Source organism: Scatophagus argus, chromosome 10, assembly GCF_020382885.2.
Source record: "Scatophagus argus isolate fScaArg1 chromosome 10, fScaArg1.pri, whole genome shotgun sequence".
Classification (NCBI taxonomy): domain Eukaryota; kingdom Metazoa; phylum Chordata; class Actinopteri; family Scatophagidae; genus Scatophagus; species Scatophagus argus.
The window spans coordinates 3555376-3575832 of record NC_058502.1 but is presented as its reverse complement, the minus strand read 5'-3'; the positions used below and the strand labels follow the sequence as shown (position 1 = coordinate 3575832).

The 20457-nt window shown below is 43.0% G+C and overlaps 2 protein-coding genes and 1 long non-coding RNA gene across 4 annotated transcripts; 1 reads left to right on the top strand and 2 right to left on the bottom strand.

The window, feature by feature from the left end:
* Window positions 1-476: 476 nt before the first annotated feature.
* mtx2 (metaxin 2) lies at window positions 477-4724 on the bottom strand. 2 transcript variants are annotated; one of them, XM_046401316.1, is made up of 10 exons: window positions 4497-4724; window positions 3385-3432; window positions 3253-3299; window positions 3033-3105; window positions 2694-2770; window positions 2403-2495; window positions 2243-2281; window positions 2017-2142; window positions 1799-1875; window positions 477-1449 (listed from the first exon to the last, which is right to left on the bottom strand). In XM_046401316.1, the coding sequence occupies exons 1-10, from the start codon at window positions 4534-4536 to the stop codon at window positions 1293-1295; spliced, it is 777 nt and encodes a 258-aa protein (XP_046257272.1). In that variant the 5' UTR covers window positions 4537-4724; the 3' UTR covers window positions 477-1292. The 2 variants fall into 2 exon arrangements, with proteins under 2 accessions (XP_046257272.1, XP_046257271.1); XM_046401315.1 differs by lacking the exon at window positions 4497-4724 and adding an exon at window positions 3614-3636.
* On the top strand, window positions 4006-18831 carry LOC124065691. Its single transcript, XR_006844478.1, has 3 exons — window positions 4006-4161; window positions 5367-5434; window positions 18749-18831. It is a non-coding gene; the product is annotated as an uncharacterized LOC124065691 (long non-coding RNA).
* Window positions 6444-9434, bottom strand: LOC124065689 (homeobox protein Hox-D4b-like). Its single transcript, XM_046401317.1, has 2 exons — window positions 8621-9434; window positions 6444-8028 (listed from the first exon to the last, which is right to left on the bottom strand). The coding sequence occupies exons 1-2, from the start codon at window positions 9054-9056 to the stop codon at window positions 7685-7687; spliced, it is 780 nt and encodes a 259-aa protein (XP_046257273.1). The 5' UTR covers window positions 9057-9434; the 3' UTR covers window positions 6444-7684.
* Window positions 18832-20457: the final 1626 nt, after the last annotated feature.

Genomic DNA, 20457 nt, shown 5'->3' with positions numbered 1-20457 from the left:
TTTCTGGTTTTAACTTCTTCTGTGAGATGTTCATTTCTGTTTATTTCTCTGTCTGCTGTCTGCCTGATGACCTCCAACTGTGCGCCGTTCAGCCATCACAGGTCATCACTCATGATGTCACAGGTGCAGGAAGTTCAAAGGTCACACTCTGACCTCTCAGGAAACCTGGGAGACGTACACTGGCTACATCTGTCTCACACACGCAGAGAGAGACACACACACTGCTCAACTGGAGGGCAATCAGAGGTGATGAGACGTGACCACTAAGCTCGTCTGAAACCTGGAGGCAGAAAACACGCTCAGCCGCACGTGTGTGTGTGTGTGAGAACCGAAGCTACCGTACGTGTTGGGCCTAAAAATAGATTTAAAAGAATCTTCTCACCAACTGAAGCTTTTCTGACTTGACATAATCAAAATCTGTTATCAAGTTGCGTTATGCATTTCAGCATCAAAGATCAAATAAAACACTCAGTGTGTTGGATTTAATGACGTTTACTTTGTAGGCACTTTCAATTCACACAAAGAAAATAATCCATAACTCACATCTTCTTCGTTATCACTATGGTTGTGATTTTTGTACAGGAGGAAAGTGAGTATGCCAACTCTGCCACACATTTTTTACAAGCTTTTACAGCTGTGAAACACACACCCAACCTCTCTGAGAGTCTGTGACCATCGAGGTCACAGGTCAGAGCAGACAGCATTCCTGTGTGTGCAAACAGAAGAAATAAGAGCATATTAATAAGTCTGTGCCTCTGAGTTGGGAAGAATCCACACTGCTGAATCCCAGTCAGATCATCTAAGCTTAACTCAACTTCTAACCTCCTCTTGGGATCTGTGAAGTGCTGCATTTCCATCATCAGTGTTCTTCTTTCATTCACATGGTGCCTGAAGTGTAAAGCTTCCATCATCATTTATTTAATGGCACCCTGAAGCAATTCAACTGGAAAATTCTTTTTAGATGGTACACGTGTTGTAAATACCCTTAGAGATGATCTTTACTGTGGTGTTAGCCATACTTGACATTACAGTAAAGGACCCTTCCTGGTACGTTTGTGTATGTACAGTGGAGACGTGTTAATCCTTAAAAGAGGCTCCTCTAGACTTCCATCAGCAGCATGCAAAAATGTACAAGCACAAAGCAAAAGGGGGGAAGAAAGCGAGAATTATAAAGGGACACATATGTGAATATACACAGCTTTCAGCTTCTCGGTGCTACATTGAGGGAATGAGAGAGGAAACGACAGAATGTATAAGATGAGACAATACAGAGAGGCTATTTTCTGTCTTGTCTAGCTCTTGTCTTCAAAGTAGGTCTGTTCGATACGTCTGCAGAAAGACAGCAGGTTACTGTAGCTCCTGATCCTCTCTGCCAGCTCCGTGCTGGTCAGTCTGGTGGTGAGTATAGTGAAGAGGTGTCCAAACACCAATGCGTCCAGTTCTGTAGGTCTACAACACACAAACATACACTACTAGTTACTTCTTAAATCACCACCAATCACTTTATCCACTCCTTTCACTCAGCTATGAATGAGACATCGGATAATAGATGAGAAAGGCATTAAGAGTTTTTGTAGATGATTAGGCTGTCATTGCCATATTGCACCACTAGATGGTGCTGCAGAAAAAGTTGCAGCTTGTGCCCCTCTTAGGTCAGCAGAGCAGAGGACTCAGCATGTTGAAGCAGAAAACTGCCTCACTGTGTCAGCCTGTTGCTTTTTTGTTATTCAGCTGCAGACGGAGACTAACTGGCAGGCATCAGTTAAATCCACACACACACGTAGTGACAGATACATACTGTTTATTAAAGAAGTATGGTTGTGTTCCCAGCCTCTGGGACAGAGCCTGGCAGCACTGACTCACATCCTCATAAACCTAAAACACAAGATAAGACATGAAACGCTTCGGTAAGTAATGCCCATATGCTGTGAGACTACAAAGCCACAAAGCCCTGAAAAGCTTCTGACAAATAATGTAAAGCATTTAAAACGTGAGAGATTTAGGGTGGGAGTTCACCTGCTCCAGGGTTTTTCCACCCCAGCCAATGGCGTTCATCTTCCTGCGAACCTCCCACTGCTTCTGATAGGCAAGGATGTTGTTTAGAGGCCACGAGTAAGGACTGCTGTATCTGGGGCGTGTGATCTACACAAAACACACACATATGAGCAATGATACTAACAATAATAATGATCGATCCCTGGCAAATCTTATCTTTCAATAATCCAAAGACAAGTATACGCACTTCAGCAGCTGTAGCGTCATCACACCACTGGATGTACAACTGTGGAGAGCAGAGGAGTCTCGGGTGAGAAGATATTACCCAGATACTGAAAACAGATGTGTGTAGCTGTGTTGAGGTTGTGTGTGTTTTGTTTCCTGGCAGAGAGTGAATGTGTGTGTACCTCAGCAGTAAGCAGCATATTGTTGACCAGCTCCATGTACGCTTTCATTTCAGCTCTCTGAACATCATCTAAGCCATCGCTCAGAGAATGACCCTGAGAACCCAAAAATACTTATTATCAAATTAGTTTACTCCTAACTTAAATCAATCCCATTCTTCTAACTAACAAAATAAGAAACTACGAGTGATTTCTTACAGGAGTAATATATCCAGAAAATTACTTCAGGTGATAAGATGTCTTAATGTGTGTCGAAGAGTTAAGCAAGCTGGAATAAAAATCCGCAACACACACCTTGGCTTTGGTGAATTGCACTATCGGCCCCAGTTCTGACACCACCTGATTCCCTACATGGATGAAGGGAATCTTACCTACAAAGAAACAACAAAAGAAAAAGAAAAAGACAAAAAGGAAAATGAAGACAAAAAGCATTACAGTGACTTTTGAAGGAACAACTAAAGCATCAGCAACCACAAAACCCAAAAGGTGAAGAGTTAATCAGTAAGAAGGTCCTACTATTTACTGTACTATTAGCTATTGTTCATAGTGTTAATTGTTGCTATATGCTGTGAATACAATAATTAATTTTCAGCGTGGCAAAAGTTAATCCACTTTTGCAGCATGTGTACTAACCCGAAGGTGACATGTATTCAGCATTTGCTCTACAAGCCACCCGAACAGGCAGACCACACATCCTGAGGTAGGCCTGGACAAGAGAAACAGCACAGGGTCGATTAGTGCTCCAGCTAATAACAGATCAAGCAAAAAAAAAAAAGATTAAAATAAAATACATACATATGTTGCAGGCAGAAACAAATATTTTCACTGAGAACGTGTACAAACTGAACTTCACCTGAACAGCGAGAGATGAAGCGCAGTCTGACAGCAGAATCTGATCATCTGTAAAAACAACAAAGTCATGTAAACAACATCTCCATAGTGACAATTCACACTGTTTCTCCATTTCAGACAAACACTGACTTACCCTTCAGGGGTTGGTACAGGGTTGCAGTTTCAGGCCAGGGCTCAGCAGCTGTCAGTGTCAAAAACAGACAAGCAGGCAGAGACACACACAGAGACACGGACGATTAACATCATTCTATTTAGCACAGTAATGCATTCAATAAATTCAGTGTTCCTCGATTGTACAGACACGCCCCCTCAGAGGCATGGACACAGTTGTGTACCCATGTTTAACTTAAAAAGGTGCAGACCCATTTCAGACATTCTACATCTGTAAACCTGCCAACTGGATGAATGTTGAAAGTCCAAGCAAAGGTAGCTTCTCAGCAACAGTTCAAGGAGTCTTACATCAATGCCAGGCATGAATAAAGTGGCACATTTATGACTTCACCAGTGAAGACTTGGTAAGTTTCATTTAACTCTATACAATCCATGTAAAATACAAGATGGCCATGTTTTCTTCCCCCACGAAATGGTAGTGTTAGTCAGTAACGCTGTGCTCTCCGCTGCTCCTAATGGCCGGAGGCTGTATTACAGCATCTTACCTTTCAACACTGTAATTGTTGCAATATAACTTCCAGCCACTAGAGGCGGTATTGAGCAGATCAAAGCCGAGCAGCACTCAGTGTTGAGACATGAAGAAACGAGTCGCCATGTTGGATCTTTCAGTGGTGCCTAAATCTAATATAACTTAGCCGCACTTCAATGGAGTAAGTCATATTTTTGAAGCTCGACATAAGGCTGTCATGACGTGAATCCTCCTGAACTGCTGCTGCTTGAATTTGCGCTCCCCTCTTAGGTTTGTACCTTTAACGATAACAACAATAAATGCATTTATTCGCAAAAAAGAGTGAAGCGCTAAGTTAGCAGTCTATGACCCGCACCAAGTCTGTCAGTTCTGTACCAGAGCTAGGACAAATTAGTATTTGCTAAAGAAACAAAATAAGGTGGGCAAAGGTAACCATCGTTACGGTTGTAGTCGAACAGCTCTGCTATGTAAAACGGCAATTACTATTTACATGCATTTGTGTAACTTTAGCAAAAGGCTACATAGCGGTAAACGTTAGCCGATGTTAGCTGGCTAAAGGTAGCTTAAAAGACATTAATAGAAGTACCGAGCAAAGTGAACACTACCTGCCATCTGTGACACGAAAGCCTCTGCCGCAAGAGACATTGTGATGTTGCAATATCCTTATTTTTAAATAAGAAATATAATGGGAGATGAGGTCAATTCCACTGCATCCAAGTTTAAGGACAAGGGCTTGCTCTTCAGTCACCTACTGGTCCGCCCGATTGTTGTCCGGGGGAGTAAGCGGAACTCAGACTTTCGTTCCGCTTCACGCCTGAGCTGGAAACGTCTGTCTGCTGCAGTTAGACTACCGTGTGTGCATTGCCGCTTTTATAAAATCTTCACCTGTGGGTATGTGTAGTGCGGCTTTCCCTACAGCCTTGAGTGTGACAGTGTATACAGGTGGACAAAATAACGTAAACATCCGGTCACAGGAGTTCAGAAGGCTACAGCGAATTTTAGACTCGGCATGGTCATGCTTTTGAATCAGCTTTGACCCAGTGTCAGCACCTGAACAGTGTACATTTATAAACTGTAATGTGTATTGATGGTTTATAGTGTTGTACAGGTGTTAATTTTGTTAATACTTCGTGATGCACAACTCTCAAAATACACTAGAAGATAAACTAAAGTAGTTCCGCCACCTTTAAAACCACCAGCTTCAACGTTAAAATGACAAGCAAATAAAACTTACCGTCCAACCTATATAATATAGAAATATTATGTAAAATATGCCAGTCTGTATAATGACAACTTTGACTTTTACTTTTCTGATGCCTTGAGTATATTTTGATGCAAATACTTTTCTCCCTTTACTTTAGTAAAACTGTAGTACATAGTTAAAATTTTTGCATCAGAGTATTTCTACACTGTGGTGTTGCTATTTTTAGCGAAGCTTTTTCTCTGACTTCTTATTTGTTTATTATTTCTTTCAGGCTGCAGTACTCAGTGCCACCAGTCGAGGGCGGTCCTACTTCACCACAGTCAGACTTCAGACGTACAGGTGCTGTGACATCCAGTAGCGAACATGCATAACGTCCACCAAACGCATACAAAGAGCACAAAACACACAATACAGTCTATGGCACAATTCATGTTAGTTTATATCCGAAAGTAATATGCACTCTAGCAATCTCCTTAGCACATAGCTGCACTGCTGCATTTGTTATGTGTTTGTGCATTTCTCTGTGGATACTTACAGACATGCAGACCAGTAGAAACTGTTGTGAGTGAATAAAAGGACTTTTCTTGTCCTGACTGATCAGGTGCGTTGGATCTCCAGCATATGATAGATATTCTATGTTGTTCATGTCAGCCCCTTTCCTGCACACTTAACCCCGTCTCGACCGGAAGCCACCAATTGCTGCCTCTCATTTCCCTCACATCGCACCACACACACACACACACACACAGAGAGGATTTCTTTCAGCTAAAGTATCCCATGTCGTCTCTGCGCTGCTTCTAAACAATGCGTGAAACAGCGTGTTGCTTTTGGTATCTCTGTGGCTGCTGAAGACAGCCGTTGAAGCAAATTGTGATTAAACGTTGGGGATCGCCGTCTATCCGCGGAATAATCCGAAACACGTTTTAAGTCCACCCAAGGGAGAAAACCTCACAGTTTAAAAAGCTTCTCAGCTCAGACATCAAGACAGATTTTTGTCTTGGCTCACCCCTAAATTAAGACCGTGTTATGAGTGTATCAAAGATCGTGTAGACTTGCAGAGGCTCCGTTAAAGTGTATGTTTTAAAAAAAATACCTTTCACACACATCTTAATATTTTGATTTTAAGAAAAGGGATTTGCATACGTAGCGGTTTGATTCTTTGTTTGATCCTGGAACATAGACAGAGTTTCATTCATAAGCCATGTTTTGACGTCACGTCCGTTGATCCTCACGCATTGCGTCAGTCTCCAACATGAACATGCGTAGAAAATCTGTCCATCCTCTGCTTAAATACGCTCCTGTGTGTTGTAATTTGTGTGTGCGTGTGTGAGACTGAGAGACATCACCGTTTTGCAGTTTGAAACATTTTTAATTTTTATCATCTATTTTATCAAAACATTTCCACATATAAAATACTTACAGGAAAAGTTTTTTTTCTTTTTTTCCCCAAAGATCAACACATACTAAAATGAACAGAAGTGTTGCTTGCTACAGAAGAATAAAATATGCTTCTAAATAATCAAATAAAAATAAGTACTGGCGTAGACTATAATAGAAATCAATAGCATATTAAACTGGAATCAAAGAGAGAGAGAACACATTCTTTGAAAATGCAAAGCTGTTTCAGAGAGTATTACTTTAAACCTCTCGGTGCTGAATCAAACAACACAACGTTTCAGAAAGTTCTGCTCGTTAAAACCCTGTAACCCTGAGAAAACAAGTTGGATTTACAGTCCGCGTCGTGCATCAGAAACCTCCTACCTCCAATTTGGTTGTTTTTAACTCTTTGTTTAGTGCTCCCCTGTGCGTACAAATGTGTCACTCCCCCCCTCCCCTCTACTGAAGAGTTTACTCAACCTTTGGAGATTAAAAAAAATCTGCACGATATGGCTACTTATCCTACCAAGTATGCATTGAATTTGGGTGCTCGACTATGTACAAAATAAAAGCTGAAACATTATTTATCCAACCATTCTGCAAGGACGCCGCCGAGAAATTGGGCGCTTCTGGACTTGTTTTAGCGCGTTTTAAGCGCAGGTTTGTGGAAACAACATTTTGGTAATGTGCATATTCATAAGTTAGGATATTTCATCTTTTAGGTAGCTATCATAAAACCCTGTATTATGTTTACCCTGTAGAAATAAAACCCTGTTTTCTCCACACAATCTCTCCTCGGTCACCGTGTACGGAGAGTTTTGTAAGACTGCAGCCAATAGGCTTTTGCGTCTTTAATATCGGATATCTCAATTCGAAATGATTCCCCAATTTCACCGTAAATTTCTCAGACCATCTACAACCGTACAGTTTACCCAAACGACTCAAAGACACGAATTCAGTAATATCACTAAAATTGGAGGCATACACAACATAAAGACACTTTAAAAAGTAACGGTTGAAATGTAAGCAAAATGCAGCAACGAATTTGTAAAGCTTTTAGGTGGCCTATAGATGAATTTTTGAGCCTTTTTAAAGCGGTTTCGAATCGTTTCAGGACCACAGTCACCCTGGATCCGCTTAGCAACATCAGTTTTGGAGAGTGAAGGTGCTAACGTGGCTGCCTCTGACGGCCAGGCTCTGCTCGCACCGTTTTCACACAGTTATCACCGCCTTCATGACGCTGCCTCCGCCTCCGCCGCTGCCGCCGCCGCTGCTGCTGCTGCTGCTGTTGTTGTTATTGTTGTCCGTCGCTTTCTTGTTTTTGCTCCTTCCTTTGGTGTTGGGCAGCTTGTTGTCTTTCTTCCAGCGCATGCGCCGGTTCTGGAACCACACCTTCACCTGGCGCTCGGTGAGGCACAGCGCGTGGGCCACCTCCACGCGGCGGCGGCGCGTGAGGTAGCGGCTGAAGTGGAACTCCTTCTCGAGCTCCAGAACCTGCTGGCGCGTGTAGGCCGTCCTTAGCCGCTTTGGCTCCGGGCCAACGTGGTTAGGATTAACTGTAAATAAATAAATAAATGAAGAGAGAATTAGAGCGAGATTATTTACTTTTAAATTTTACCAATTTTTGCTTTAGTTTTTGTATTATTTTAAATTATTATTAGACTATAATGAGATATATTAAAAGTCTGTGAAATGAAATGAAGCTAAATAAAATGGAATCAGTATTTTAAAATCTTGCATTGCTTCAAATTATGATGTGGTCATTGTTAGTGTTTATATCCATTTGTGGTTGACTGGGAAGAGGTCTGTAAGCAGTTTTTACTTTTAACTTGCAGATTTTTGTTCAGCTGCAGCACTGCGCTCGAGATACACAATTTCGCGCGCGCGCGCGCACACACACACACGCACGCACGCTGTGGCAGGGTCATAAAACTTTATAGGGGTTGTAATTCTCCCTGACTCTCACTAAGATCATAAATAACTCGACAACAAAAACGTTGCTCACAAATGGACAAAACACAAGAAAGAAGGAGAAAGAGAAGGAACATAAAAAGCATAAACATGGGAATCAGGCGAACTGAAACGGCAGAGAAATAAAACAGAGTTTGCAGTCGGGAGAGGAAGATGAAGCTCCTCGGGCTGTCTCACCGTGAGCGACGTGCACCTTCTTCATCCACGGGTAGACAACAATAGGCGGCTTGTCTTTTCCCTGGCAGGCCGTTTTCCTCTGCACCTGAGCGGGTTTTGCACAGGTCATCCAGGCCTGGCACTGCAGGTCACCCACAGGGAACCTCTCCTTACCGGCTGCGTCTGTCTCCCTGTAGCCGGGGAAGGGCGCACCTTGGTGCTGCGGGTGCTCCTCTCCATCCTCCCGGTGGTGCCCCTGCAACGAGTGAGGATAGCCGGTTTGTTGTGGTGTGTATGGAGGCGGAGGGGGCTGCATGGGCTGATAGCCTCCTCCATAACTACCACTGTCCTGGGGGTTGTTGTAATACCCCCCTTGGTCACTAAAATTACTGTAATCTTCTTCACAAGGCGGGAACTGCGGCTCAGCATATTTACAGCTCACCACGTAGGACTCCATGATTGATTTATAGCGAGGCTGGTAGGAGAATACTAATTTTTCTTTCTCTCCCCTCTCTCTGTCTCTTTTTCCCCCTCTGGCATCAAGCCATCCTGCGGCTGTCAAATAGACGGACGGCCGCGCGGGCCACGTGACCCTGTGGCCAGCCAATAAGAGCCGGCACGGCGGGTTGTTTATGTCACACGTAATGGGATAATTTGAAGGAAAAAAAAATGTTCATTATAGGGCTAATGAAGTTTCGCTGGCGGGGAAAATGGTTAAGAGTAGATGTTTGTGGACTGAAAAATAAGAATCATACAGACCTCTGCCAGCAGGAGCCTAATTATCAATTTAAAAAACAAATTTCAGCATGCCTACATGTAATAATCTTTAGATAATTTCTATCTATCTATCTATCTATCTATCTAAATATATATATATATATATATATATGTATATATTTATTTGTCTATCTATCTATATATCTAATCTTGTGTCCGTATCTGCCCATCCCCACCCCTCCCACGCACAGCACCTATTGAAGACGCACGGACTGTAGATTTATGACTTTTAGCTGAATGACTTAAACCCCCACACAGATGGCCTGAGCTGAAAAATTAATCTCGCCCATATTGAGGGCCGACTGGGCCATATTTGGCCTTGTGGTGACTCAAAGGATGGACAACAAAACATGGCCGGTCAGAAAGGCCTCCAATAAAAGAAAGAGATAAAAGGGTCCCAGACAGTGACTAGTAGTTGGCTTTGTTAGGCCGGGGTCAGCCCGGGGTGTCCCGTTCACCACCACCAACACGGCCTCTAAAGGAGGGGTTAAAAATGCATTAGGCTACTCGTTTTTTTAAAAAATGACGCCAAATCAAGCTGAAAAATGCGACGGGATTGAAAAATGAAAACGCAAATTATGTTGAGTATAAGAAGGTGAAAGTGATAAGTGAGAATATGCTAAGTTGAAGCCCTCACACGACGAAAATGTCTTTACTGAGGATCCTTTTATTCCGCGGGCAGCACACTTTGGTCTTTCGTTGAAGCGAACTCGTTTTTAATCCAAAATCACAAATGCCAGAGTCTTTAAAAAATCTTCCCCGCAGTGAAGAGGAGCTCATAAATTCCTGTTATATCCTCCAGGATTTCATGAGGATTTCCTCTTTGGCTGCAGCTGCTCTCTAAGGATGCTGAAGGTCTGACGCTCAGCCAAAACGCGTTAATATGTCCAGCGATGTATTACTTTGCCTAATAGCCTATACCCTGTAATAATACTCTAATAAAGAGAGGGGGAAGAAAATGTTTTGGCTTGGCTGGGGCATTAAAGGAGCTCATGCGGAGGGTGTAATGGCTCTGAAGATTTTGGCGTGGCTGACAGAGTGAGCTTGGCTTAATCAGTCTGATCTAATGAGTCATTTGTTAAAAATAGCTGATAAAGAATGACTGAAAATGGCTGATAAGCTACTAGATCAGTAATAAAACGCCAAAATCAAACCGTTTCAGTCAGTTTTAATAATTTTACTGCTGTTTCATAGATGGTGGCGGACTCATTTTAACAGAAATAAGTCCCCCAACTTTTTCATTTATTTTTTTGCCCTCTGTTGGAGCCTCTTTATTATTTAAAGCTTCGGTTTCAGACTTTTTTAAATGCTTTAAAATAAAATAGCCACATCAGCCCCAGCCTAAACCGAGAAGGCTGCAGGAGTAAAATCTTTATCAGGTCGTGGGGTTATGATCTGTTTTTAAGCTTTGTGCTGAACAAAACTGCTGCTGTGATTCTTAGTAAAGCCTCAGCTGAGCAGACATTAATGCTGCCGTAGTGCGCCATGTAACTCGCCATGTGCAAACCATCCTGCTCAACTTGACGACCACTTTGGATGCAAAGGATGACCTCACTTCCCCATCAGCTCATTGGAGCTGCTTGGCGCTTAACATCTACAAAGTGAGCCCTGCAGAATGTAAAAGAGCAAAACCACAAAGCAAAAGCAACGTTAATAGTCATCAGGTTCTCTTTCCCGTGTCGTGGATTTTGATAGATGGTTAGTCATCGCCCATAGACTCCCCTAGAACCCAATCTGTGACTAAAGCAGCTCCACACACATTCGGTTCTACAGGGTATATATAGGCGAAGGTTCACGTCACGGCTGGCTGCTGCTGATGACTTCTTTTTTGTTGTTGACAGTGATTTGTTTTTCTGTTTTTTTTTCTGACTGGGAAGATTGTAAAACAACATTCAGGCGATTCCTTCATTTCTTTAAAGATGTGCACGTTTCCATAATGTATCAGTGTTCTTGTAAAAACCCATTAATGCTGCTGTAGCTCTCTGGCATCAATAACTCATTAAGGCACACCCCATTAATTCTAATACGTAAGTGTAATTACTGTAAGCAAGCAAGACCATCGCCTCAAGGAAAGCTGCTTTAACTGCAGACAAAGTGGATATTATGTATGAAAATCTGCATGGGATCTGTCTCATAGCACAGTGGGGGGTGAGTTACAGAACAGGATAGCAGGAGTAACAAATGAACACCCGATGAAAGAACGGCAACATTAACAACAGCAGCCATAAGTGGTGCGAAACTAGTGGCCCATGTATTGGTGTCTCCACACTCTCCATCATAATGCGTCACCAAGCTCAGCACCGCGAGAGCCTTTCTAATGAGCATGTGTGGTAGCTGTAAGCTCACGGGGCTCGTTCAGTGAGTGCCAAGCTCTTCATTTAGACACGTGTGCTTATGCTGGATTGGAAAATGAGCCGAGAGTAGAGATGAGATTGTAAGAGCTATAATTAAAGATGAACGATTTGCTTCCATAGAAGAGAAACCTGTACAAACTGATTAATAGTTTGTTACTGATGGCTGGATAAGCCTTGTATATTTTAATTCTAAACATTTAATAGCTATCAGCAGCCTGTTTAACAGTAGTTACAGCAGTTAGTAAATCCACTCTTCTTTTTTCTGTGACCAGTCACCTGGGTTTTGAGGATACAGTATTGACAAAGTTGGCGAACTAGCGGCCAGCAGCGATGCAAACGCCAGCACTGGGATGCGGTGGCTGATGGCAGTTTCTGAACTTGGCTTGGAAGTCAGATTGGACTAAAGAGAAGACTGCAGTACTTGAAAGAATATGGCCCTGAGGCCCAAGCCTAAATTTCTCATTTAGATCCTACTGAAATACATTGATGATGGTCTCCAGCCCCTGTAGATTGTTTCAATTCATCATCTGTGGAGGCACTGAAGGCAACAGCCAAGGATGCTTGAGTTTAGATTATAATCAGGCAATCTGCAATGAAAGGCAGCTTTACCAGCATGACTGATGGCACAAACATTATAGCTGTTATCATATCACGTTGTTGTCTCTCTGTGCGCTCTTTTTGTTTGAGTGCATATTAAATATAGACAGATAGAGTCCCACACATCATGTCTATTCACATAATGTAATGTGCTGACATTTAACTAGGTGGTGTGTGTGTGTGTGTGTATTTTCCTGTAAGTTTTGATCAAGATGTCATGGGGATTGCTGTTTCCACTTATTGCCTTGAGCGATTCTCTGTGTTTTGGCTGGGATTCATTTTGCCTGTTTACCTTCACTAAATTCCCATGGCTGTTTGAATGAGGGCCTGGTAAAAAGCCTGGCTCTCGACCATTTGTTGCCTAAGCAAAAAAAAAAAAAGCTTGAGTTTGCACGAAATGAAAGGCACAGCGAAAACTTTATATAAGGCGAGACTGGCTTTATATTGACCCGTGCAGGTGAAGACAACAAAAGAGTATTGATTGAAATGGGTTTGACTAATGGGGGGAGTTTAGAGCACCTATCTGCAGATAAAGCACAAATGGTCAAAAATCCATTCAGTTTAGGACTATTAATCCATGCCTGAACTAAAAAAGAGGACTTTGACCTAAAACTTTCATTTTTCACAGTTATTCCAGCCCTAAACTCTCCTGCTGAATAGGGGGTGTTTGAAAACTGGAATCATTAGCCTGCACCTTTTCAATGGGGCTCCCTATCTCTGAACTTTGGTGGACTCCTTTTGGAGGCAACAACAACAACGGAGTGATGTTTCGGTTTTTGAAAGAGCATTCTTCTTTAAGAATGTAGCCTAGCTGCCGTCAGGTCGCGGGAGGGTCAATCAGAATCGTTGACCGCTGGTTCACCGTTTCATTAGTCCTCGCGCTGGACGGGGCCACGCAGGGGCTCGCGCTGGGGACCATGCAGAGTTCACGCGGCCTGCGGGAGTCGCGGGTCCATTGTTTCACTGGTTTCAGCCTCTCTCTCTCTGGATGGATTATTGTTGTGCAAAGGCTAATGTTGGCTTCAGTTTAAAGCGTTAAAGTGGGAGAAAACGAGGCTCGTGTGGCCATTTTTTATTTCATTTTAATATATTTTTAAATGGGATCAGCAGAAATTTTATTTTTCATATATACTATATTCCTGTAGCTGTCGTTTAATCACTCCTCTCGTAGCCTATCAATTTTCAATAATTGGTAGAGTACTGATTAACCTCTGCTCTTAACTACTCGGTATAGGACGAATATTCCGCTACATTCACGTGTTCACGTTTTTTTTGCAGACGCCCAGAAGCTGTAAGCTATTATTATTTTTGCATCTACCATCTTATATAGACCTCAGCTCTCGCGTTCAGACGATAAACAGTTTGTCATGTAAACAGCCTCTCGCCCGTCAGACAAACTCTTCTCTAACTTCGCCTCTCATCCAGAGTTGGCTCTGTCGTATAAAGCCATTCAGATGTGGCTTTTCTTTCTGGGGTCGTTTCACTTTTTCATCTTAGACAGGCTGACCGCCGGCTCACCCCTCCGCCCCCGGCCTTCTGCCGGGTCAAAGCCGAGCTGAGAGCAGCTTTAACCCGGTTTAGACATTAACTGCGACCTCCAGCCCTGGGAACCCGGGCACCGTCTCGGACTGACCAGCGCGAACAAGTGGGCTGAAAGCCGAGAAGTTCTGACCGTAAATTAATGCAATCAAATGCAACACAAACGCCGAGTCGAGACGGCAGAAATGCACGCAGTCTGTGACAAGCTGATCAATTAAAAGTATCAGAAACTGAAAGAGAAGTAAATCCCATCCCCGCAAACAAAGAAAATAAGAAAATAATCAAGTGAAGAAATGTTACTGATTTCAGAAATTTTTTGAACTAATAATTAATAGCCTGTAGGTTAAAATCTTGCCTCTCGTCCTGCCACAGGTATTATTATCTGTATATTGTCGTGTTTGAGTGTGGACAGAAACACCTTTGGACGTCTGTGTTGACCACAGAGGTTGTTACTGCTGATTACAACCTAAACCCAAACGGCTGCACTTTTCTGTCAAAATATTTAAGTTTAATAAGAAACTAGTCTTTGTACAATAAATTAATTTAAAAAATAAAACACTCTTCTTTTTCTCAGTTTTCATACAATCCAATAAATAAAAGCAGCCCGGCCGACTCTGCAATATTTGCAAACAACTTAGAAAGTCACCGCGCAACCCTGCACATCGTTTGGTTTGCGGTTGTTTCCAAAGATTAATGCCAGTGTTGTCGTGTATTTTAGGCTGTCGTGCCCAGCTGTGACTGTAATCAAAATGTTCTCCTCGTCGTATAAACTGCTGGCACACGGTGCTCTGCTCGCTGCTGTTTACAGTGAGGCTCGCTGTGAGCAGATGATGCTCGTAAAATTTAACATCTCAGGAAAGCGCCGTAACTCCTGACGACTCAAACTGTGTTTAAGTGTACGCACGAACATCCAGCTGCGTGCGAGCAGAATAGGAAATCACCCTGAATGCGGCAAACGACACCGCAGACCCTCACACCAACCGCAGCTTAGATTACTGAAGTTCTCCCAGAGACGAAATCTACTCTGTGTTTCCTAATAGAATATTATTATTATTATTATTATTATTATTATTGTTATTATTATTATTGTCCGCTTCATAAATGGAATCTTATGGTGTTAAAGTCTTAAATCTGAAAATCCTCAGCAAACTGCTTCTGTGAGGTGAGGACACACAGCATCTTAAAACTTAATATTTTTACTTCATAAAGAAAAGGTGTTTCTGCAGGCCTCCTATAAATCCTGGAACATTTTTTTTAGTTTATTTATTTATTGTTTTTAAAATAAGAAAATTTCGTTTGACAGACTAAACAGACGTCAAGTTATTTAACGAAGCTCCATCCCTCGTGAGTTTTATCCCGCGCTGTCGATGCAGGAGCAATTTAAAAAAATATCATTTGACGTGAAAAACTCAAGGTTAAAAAAAATAGAAAAAGAAAGCCAAACAAAAACAACCACAGCCAACCCGTGTCACGTCTTACCACAGAAACACACCTTGAATTTCACCCACACAAGGCCTTGAAAGTGACTGAATTCGATGTCCGAATGTCCGAGTGTCCTCTCAACAGAACCACAACCTCTTGAGTCACTTAATTGGATTATATGTTGGACTACAGGTGGATCTCTGGACCCCCACTCACTTCAGCAAGGGCCCTCGGAGGCTCCCCCGAACCACAGCTTTAGCTACCCCCTCCTCCCCCCGCCCCCCCTCTGCCCCTTACAGTCATAACTTCATATCTGTGCCAAAAATATGAACGAAAGCGCACACACACACACACACACACACACTTACTTGGTCTGGTCTTGCTCTCGCGTTAAAACCCGGATGTTCGTTACTGTAAAGTCCCGTAGGAGCGGATCGAAGCTGATTATCGGAAGCGCCTCCGTTGTTTCTCTCAGCGACACAAAGAGCATTCTGTTGATTTGGGACAAATATCGGCTACCAATCCCATCTGGCCGCCTGTCGGCTATTCTCTCTGAGTTATATTTTGGGGCTTGTCAAACGGCCGGCAATAAAACACACTTTATTACCGTCACGTGCTCAGTTTTTTTTTCCCTCCGCCGCTCCCTCGCGGGTTCATAAATTATTAGGTCCTGCACTCAGAGCCATTTTTTCGATAATGGCGCCAAAGGGAGGGGGAAACAAAAAGCTTTAAAATCTGTTGCATTTTGTGCTGTTGGAAATTTAAGAAAAAATTAGAAAATTTGAATGCGATGTGTTTTTTTTCTGTTTCAAAATATATTTTAAGTCTACAGGGTTTCTCACATTTCTGAAAATACCCAAGGACATTTTCTTTCTTTGTGTTCTAACCTTTTTTTGGTGGCTAGACTAATAGAGGACAACACAGAGTCGTAGAAGAAAACGTGTTTGTCATTTAAAAGCCAAATCCGCGAGTAATAATAACACAAATACTACTACTAATACTAATAATAATAATAATAATAATAATAATAATAATCATTCGTGTGCGTAAAACCGAGAGTCTGCGCGCCGTCACCCCGTCGAGCCCCCCGTGTGGTCTGCACTGCAGTCTTTTCCTCCAAAACAAGCAGAGACTGAACGCTGTTTGCATTTTTCCGGATGTTTCTGGAATGCTGTTTGGAGCATTTGTTTCCTGCTTTGATTTCCGTAAATGGGGAGCAATAAAACCATAAACTGACCCTGTGAAAACAGTCCGCGCTCTTGTGTGAGTGTGTGTGAGTGTGTGTGTGTGAGTGTGTGTGTGTGTGAGTGTGTCAGCTCTGCGGCTGCTGAGGACATTCAAACGTCAGCCAACAACTAGCTCAGAAAAAGCTTTAAAATAGGCCCGCTTGATTACAATTAGTAAGTTATGACTGAGTAATAATAATGATGCAAAAATAAAATCTTTCAAAATGCTGTTAAACGTTAATTATGTGTGTACGGGACAATAACACGATTTTCACACGTATTTTCACTCCTGTGTCTTTTTCCAATTGGTTTTGTTATTCATTCTGCGTGCCTCTTCGGTCAAATATCTCCACAATGTTCAGTGAAACGGTTCATTACGTGATTAACAGGCTAACGCGCAGTTTACGTGTCAGCGCTGTCTTCCCGCAGTGCAAAAGAATCCGCTTTCTTTATCTCCTAACAACGTGTCACCGCCGTTTTTAAACCCACTTGCAGCCATGATTTACAGCCCCTTAGCTTGGCGTCCCGCCTGATAACCACCAACCAGCTGCTGTTACATTAGGATCACATCCAGACCAAACAAAAATGTCCCCGGACAACAGAGCTGCGCCGAGTCGCCATGTTCGGGGTGCATTCAAGGTAACTGGGAGAAAAGAATTCTCATGACCTCCAAGTTGATTGAACTGGAGTGTGAGGGGGGGCGGTGGAAGATGGCGTTAACCCGAGTCTGAACCGGAGCTGATGGAAAAACCACAGAGCTGGAATCTGAGTGCTGATGCACAAAAATATCATGCTTGAGTATCTGGCGCCATCTAGTGTTCAAAAGATACCCAGCAGCGCCAGGTCTGGCCAGTGTGGAGCAGAGGCAGCGTGCAGCATCACATCTCTGCTGTGGTTTGTTTTAAAGATGTTTTTGCCTCTTAGAACCGTTCTGATAATGGGCATCATTCCAATTAGCGTTTTTAAGTATTACTTAAATTACAAAATTCGAGAGCCGTGGAACTTTGATGGAGGTTTTAGCTTTGAGCCCCCCCTTCTCGATTTCCTGACTACCAGCTCCCCCTTGTGGCTTATACAGGCAATAGCACTCTCCACCTAAAGATTAAAAATATGTTACAAGGACCTGAACACCCATCGAGGCTTTTTAAGCAAAGTGCCACTTTAAATTCAAAATCATACTCTGTGTCTGAACACAACTCACACAGTTATTTCTGTTATGAACTGTTACGTGTCGAATTCAAAAAAACATTAACGGCGGTGTGTGTCTGTAAACAGCGTTTGGTTTTTGGCTGGCATCCTTTTTTTTTTCTTGTTACCTGAGTCAGGTGAAAGTGTCCGACTGCTTCGCTTCAGGCAAACTGCTCAACGTGCATGATTTCTTCTGAAACATAAACAAGTAAATGAAACATGTTATCAGCGAAGTGCACCAGAATATGCTGTCTGAAATGTGATAAAGTTGGAAGATGAGCCGTGGCGGGCGACGACTCTTCCTCATTATCAGCTGTTCAGCTTTAGCTTGTCCTTCTTTGTTTGTTTTAAATCGAGCCAATTGAGGTTTTCTTCTGTAAAGGCTGTGAAAGGCTCTCGGGACGAACCTGCATAAACGTCCGTCTGATTGTGAAGTCTTTGCACCATCCTGCAGGGACAGACAGACAGGCAGACATGTTTTGTAGCATACTGACCACACACACACACACACACACACACACACACACACACACACACACACACCTCTGACCATAGATTTCCTCCTCAGTCATCCTGCTGCTCTCTCAGGCTCTGACTGAATTGAATGTTTGTGTCATCCTCTGCGTCACTGTCTTCCTTATCTCCTTTTGTCTCTTTGTTTCTCGCCCTGCACACACACACACACTGACACATAAACACACACACACACACACAGATCTGCTGCTGCATTGCAGTAGGTTGTAAATACTGAGTGCCAGCTGAGCTTGACTGAGCAGCACCAGTGAAATACTGTCTTTGTTTCTCTCTATCTCCCGCCTTCTGTCCTCCTGAGAGGGGGGCAAGAAAAAAGGAAGTGTAAAATTTAGAGAGGGGAGAAATACTGTCTCTCCGTCTCTTTGTCTGTCTGACACTGAGGCTGCCCTCATAAAAATAAAGAACGTCAATGGAAACAAAAAACATGTAGAATAGGATTCCTTGTGGCCCGTTCTGTCCATCTGTCCAAGTGCGTTTTGTGGATGAACGACAAAGTCTGTTTCTTTTTACAGAAGCTCCAAAACGTCTTCTGAAATTTGCACAGCATGAAGGGAGGTAACCGACCAGAGAGGAGAAAACCAAGATGGTTTCCCTTCAGAGGAAACCTGTTCATGGCGTCGCCTTTTTTTTTTTTTTTTTTGGCATTGAAAGAACTATTATTTGTCCCTGTTTTTCAGGTGAGGGACACACATGAAGCCGAATAAACACCTGCATGTCTATGAGAAACAGCCAAACTCTGAGGACTGCTCAAAGGCACAAACAGTCCTTGTATCAGCACCATTCATCTTTTTCTCGTCTTCTCAAATGCGTGTAAATTTCCCTGCACTGAAGCGTCTACTGGTTTGTCCGCAGATGTTCACAGACCCTTAAAGACGCATTTTTAACCAAAAGCAATGATATTATGACCCAGAATGACTCACAAAGGACCCTGCTGTGGGCTGTCCTGACTTGGTTGGAGCATTTGGACACACAGGAACAGTAAACACCAACAGCAGGGCTGCTTCTGCTAATGTGCAGCTGAGTGATTATGTTCATATGCAGCTCATGTGTGTGTGATGGAAGATACTCATTCTGCTGGTGAAAACGTCCACGCACAATGAAGCCCACTAACAAATTCAGAGATTGTGTAATTCTGTCTCTGCAGTGGCTGTATAAACACGTTTACTGAGTTAAGTGTACCCATTAGGCATCATGCATTTAAAGTCTATTAATCCATGCGCATAACAAATCATAATTACTGTATTCAGTCTCCACACACACACACACACACATGCACACACACACTTCCAGTGGAGCAATTGGTTGAATGCTCCTTTCCACTCCACCAGGAGTGTTAAAGTGCAGTTCAAGTGTCAGAGCTGAGTGTTGGTACCTGATGTGAGCGCTGTGCTGGACTCCATTTTCCTCTGCAGCATCCTGACAGCAAAACACAAAACCAAATCAGCTTTTCAGTCAGAGACCGTTTGTCCGCAGGCAGTTTGGAAGATCAAACCTAAAATGGTCGACAGGAAAGAGAAAACACGCGTAATGAATCAACGCCAATGTCGCCAGCTTTTTCACAGGTTATTTTATATGTGATGTGTGTTAACGTGGGACATTCGTGTGGCTGCTGCACGTTTTCACATTAAAATGCAACATTTAACGAATAAATTAGACGAACCTACATTTTGGGGTGACTTGAGTACTGCAGAAATACAACAACAACAACAAATGCAGAGAGAAGCCGTCCATGGAGGCGCGCGGGTCCCGAGGAGCAGGTCTGCTCTGCCGAGAGCGCGCGAGCTCAGGCTGCCCGTGAGGGTCCGCGCCGCACGCGCACACATGACCGTTAGCGGCCAATGGCCGGCAGTGTTGGCTCGTAAAAGCGGGTTTATGGTGTGTGTGTGTGTGTGTGTGTGTAAATCACGCAGACAGAAAGGAGAGTTAGTGGCAGCTGCACTCGAGAGAAAGCTGCGCTTCCAAATAAACAAACACACATTTCTACACACACACACACACACACACACGAGCCTCGGTAAATTCAGCCGAAACTCTTTTCAAAAAGGCCTTTGAGTGTGTCTACTTTGCAGTCTGTTGCCTTTTTGATTTGGTGCCAGTCTTGTAAGTCACTTAAATTGATTTGAAACCACGTGAAAGCTGCGTGTACTTGAAATGCGCATCTCACTTAATTTTGACATTTTGTGGTTGGTGTTTGGCGGAAGTGGGAATCCTTTACACTCTT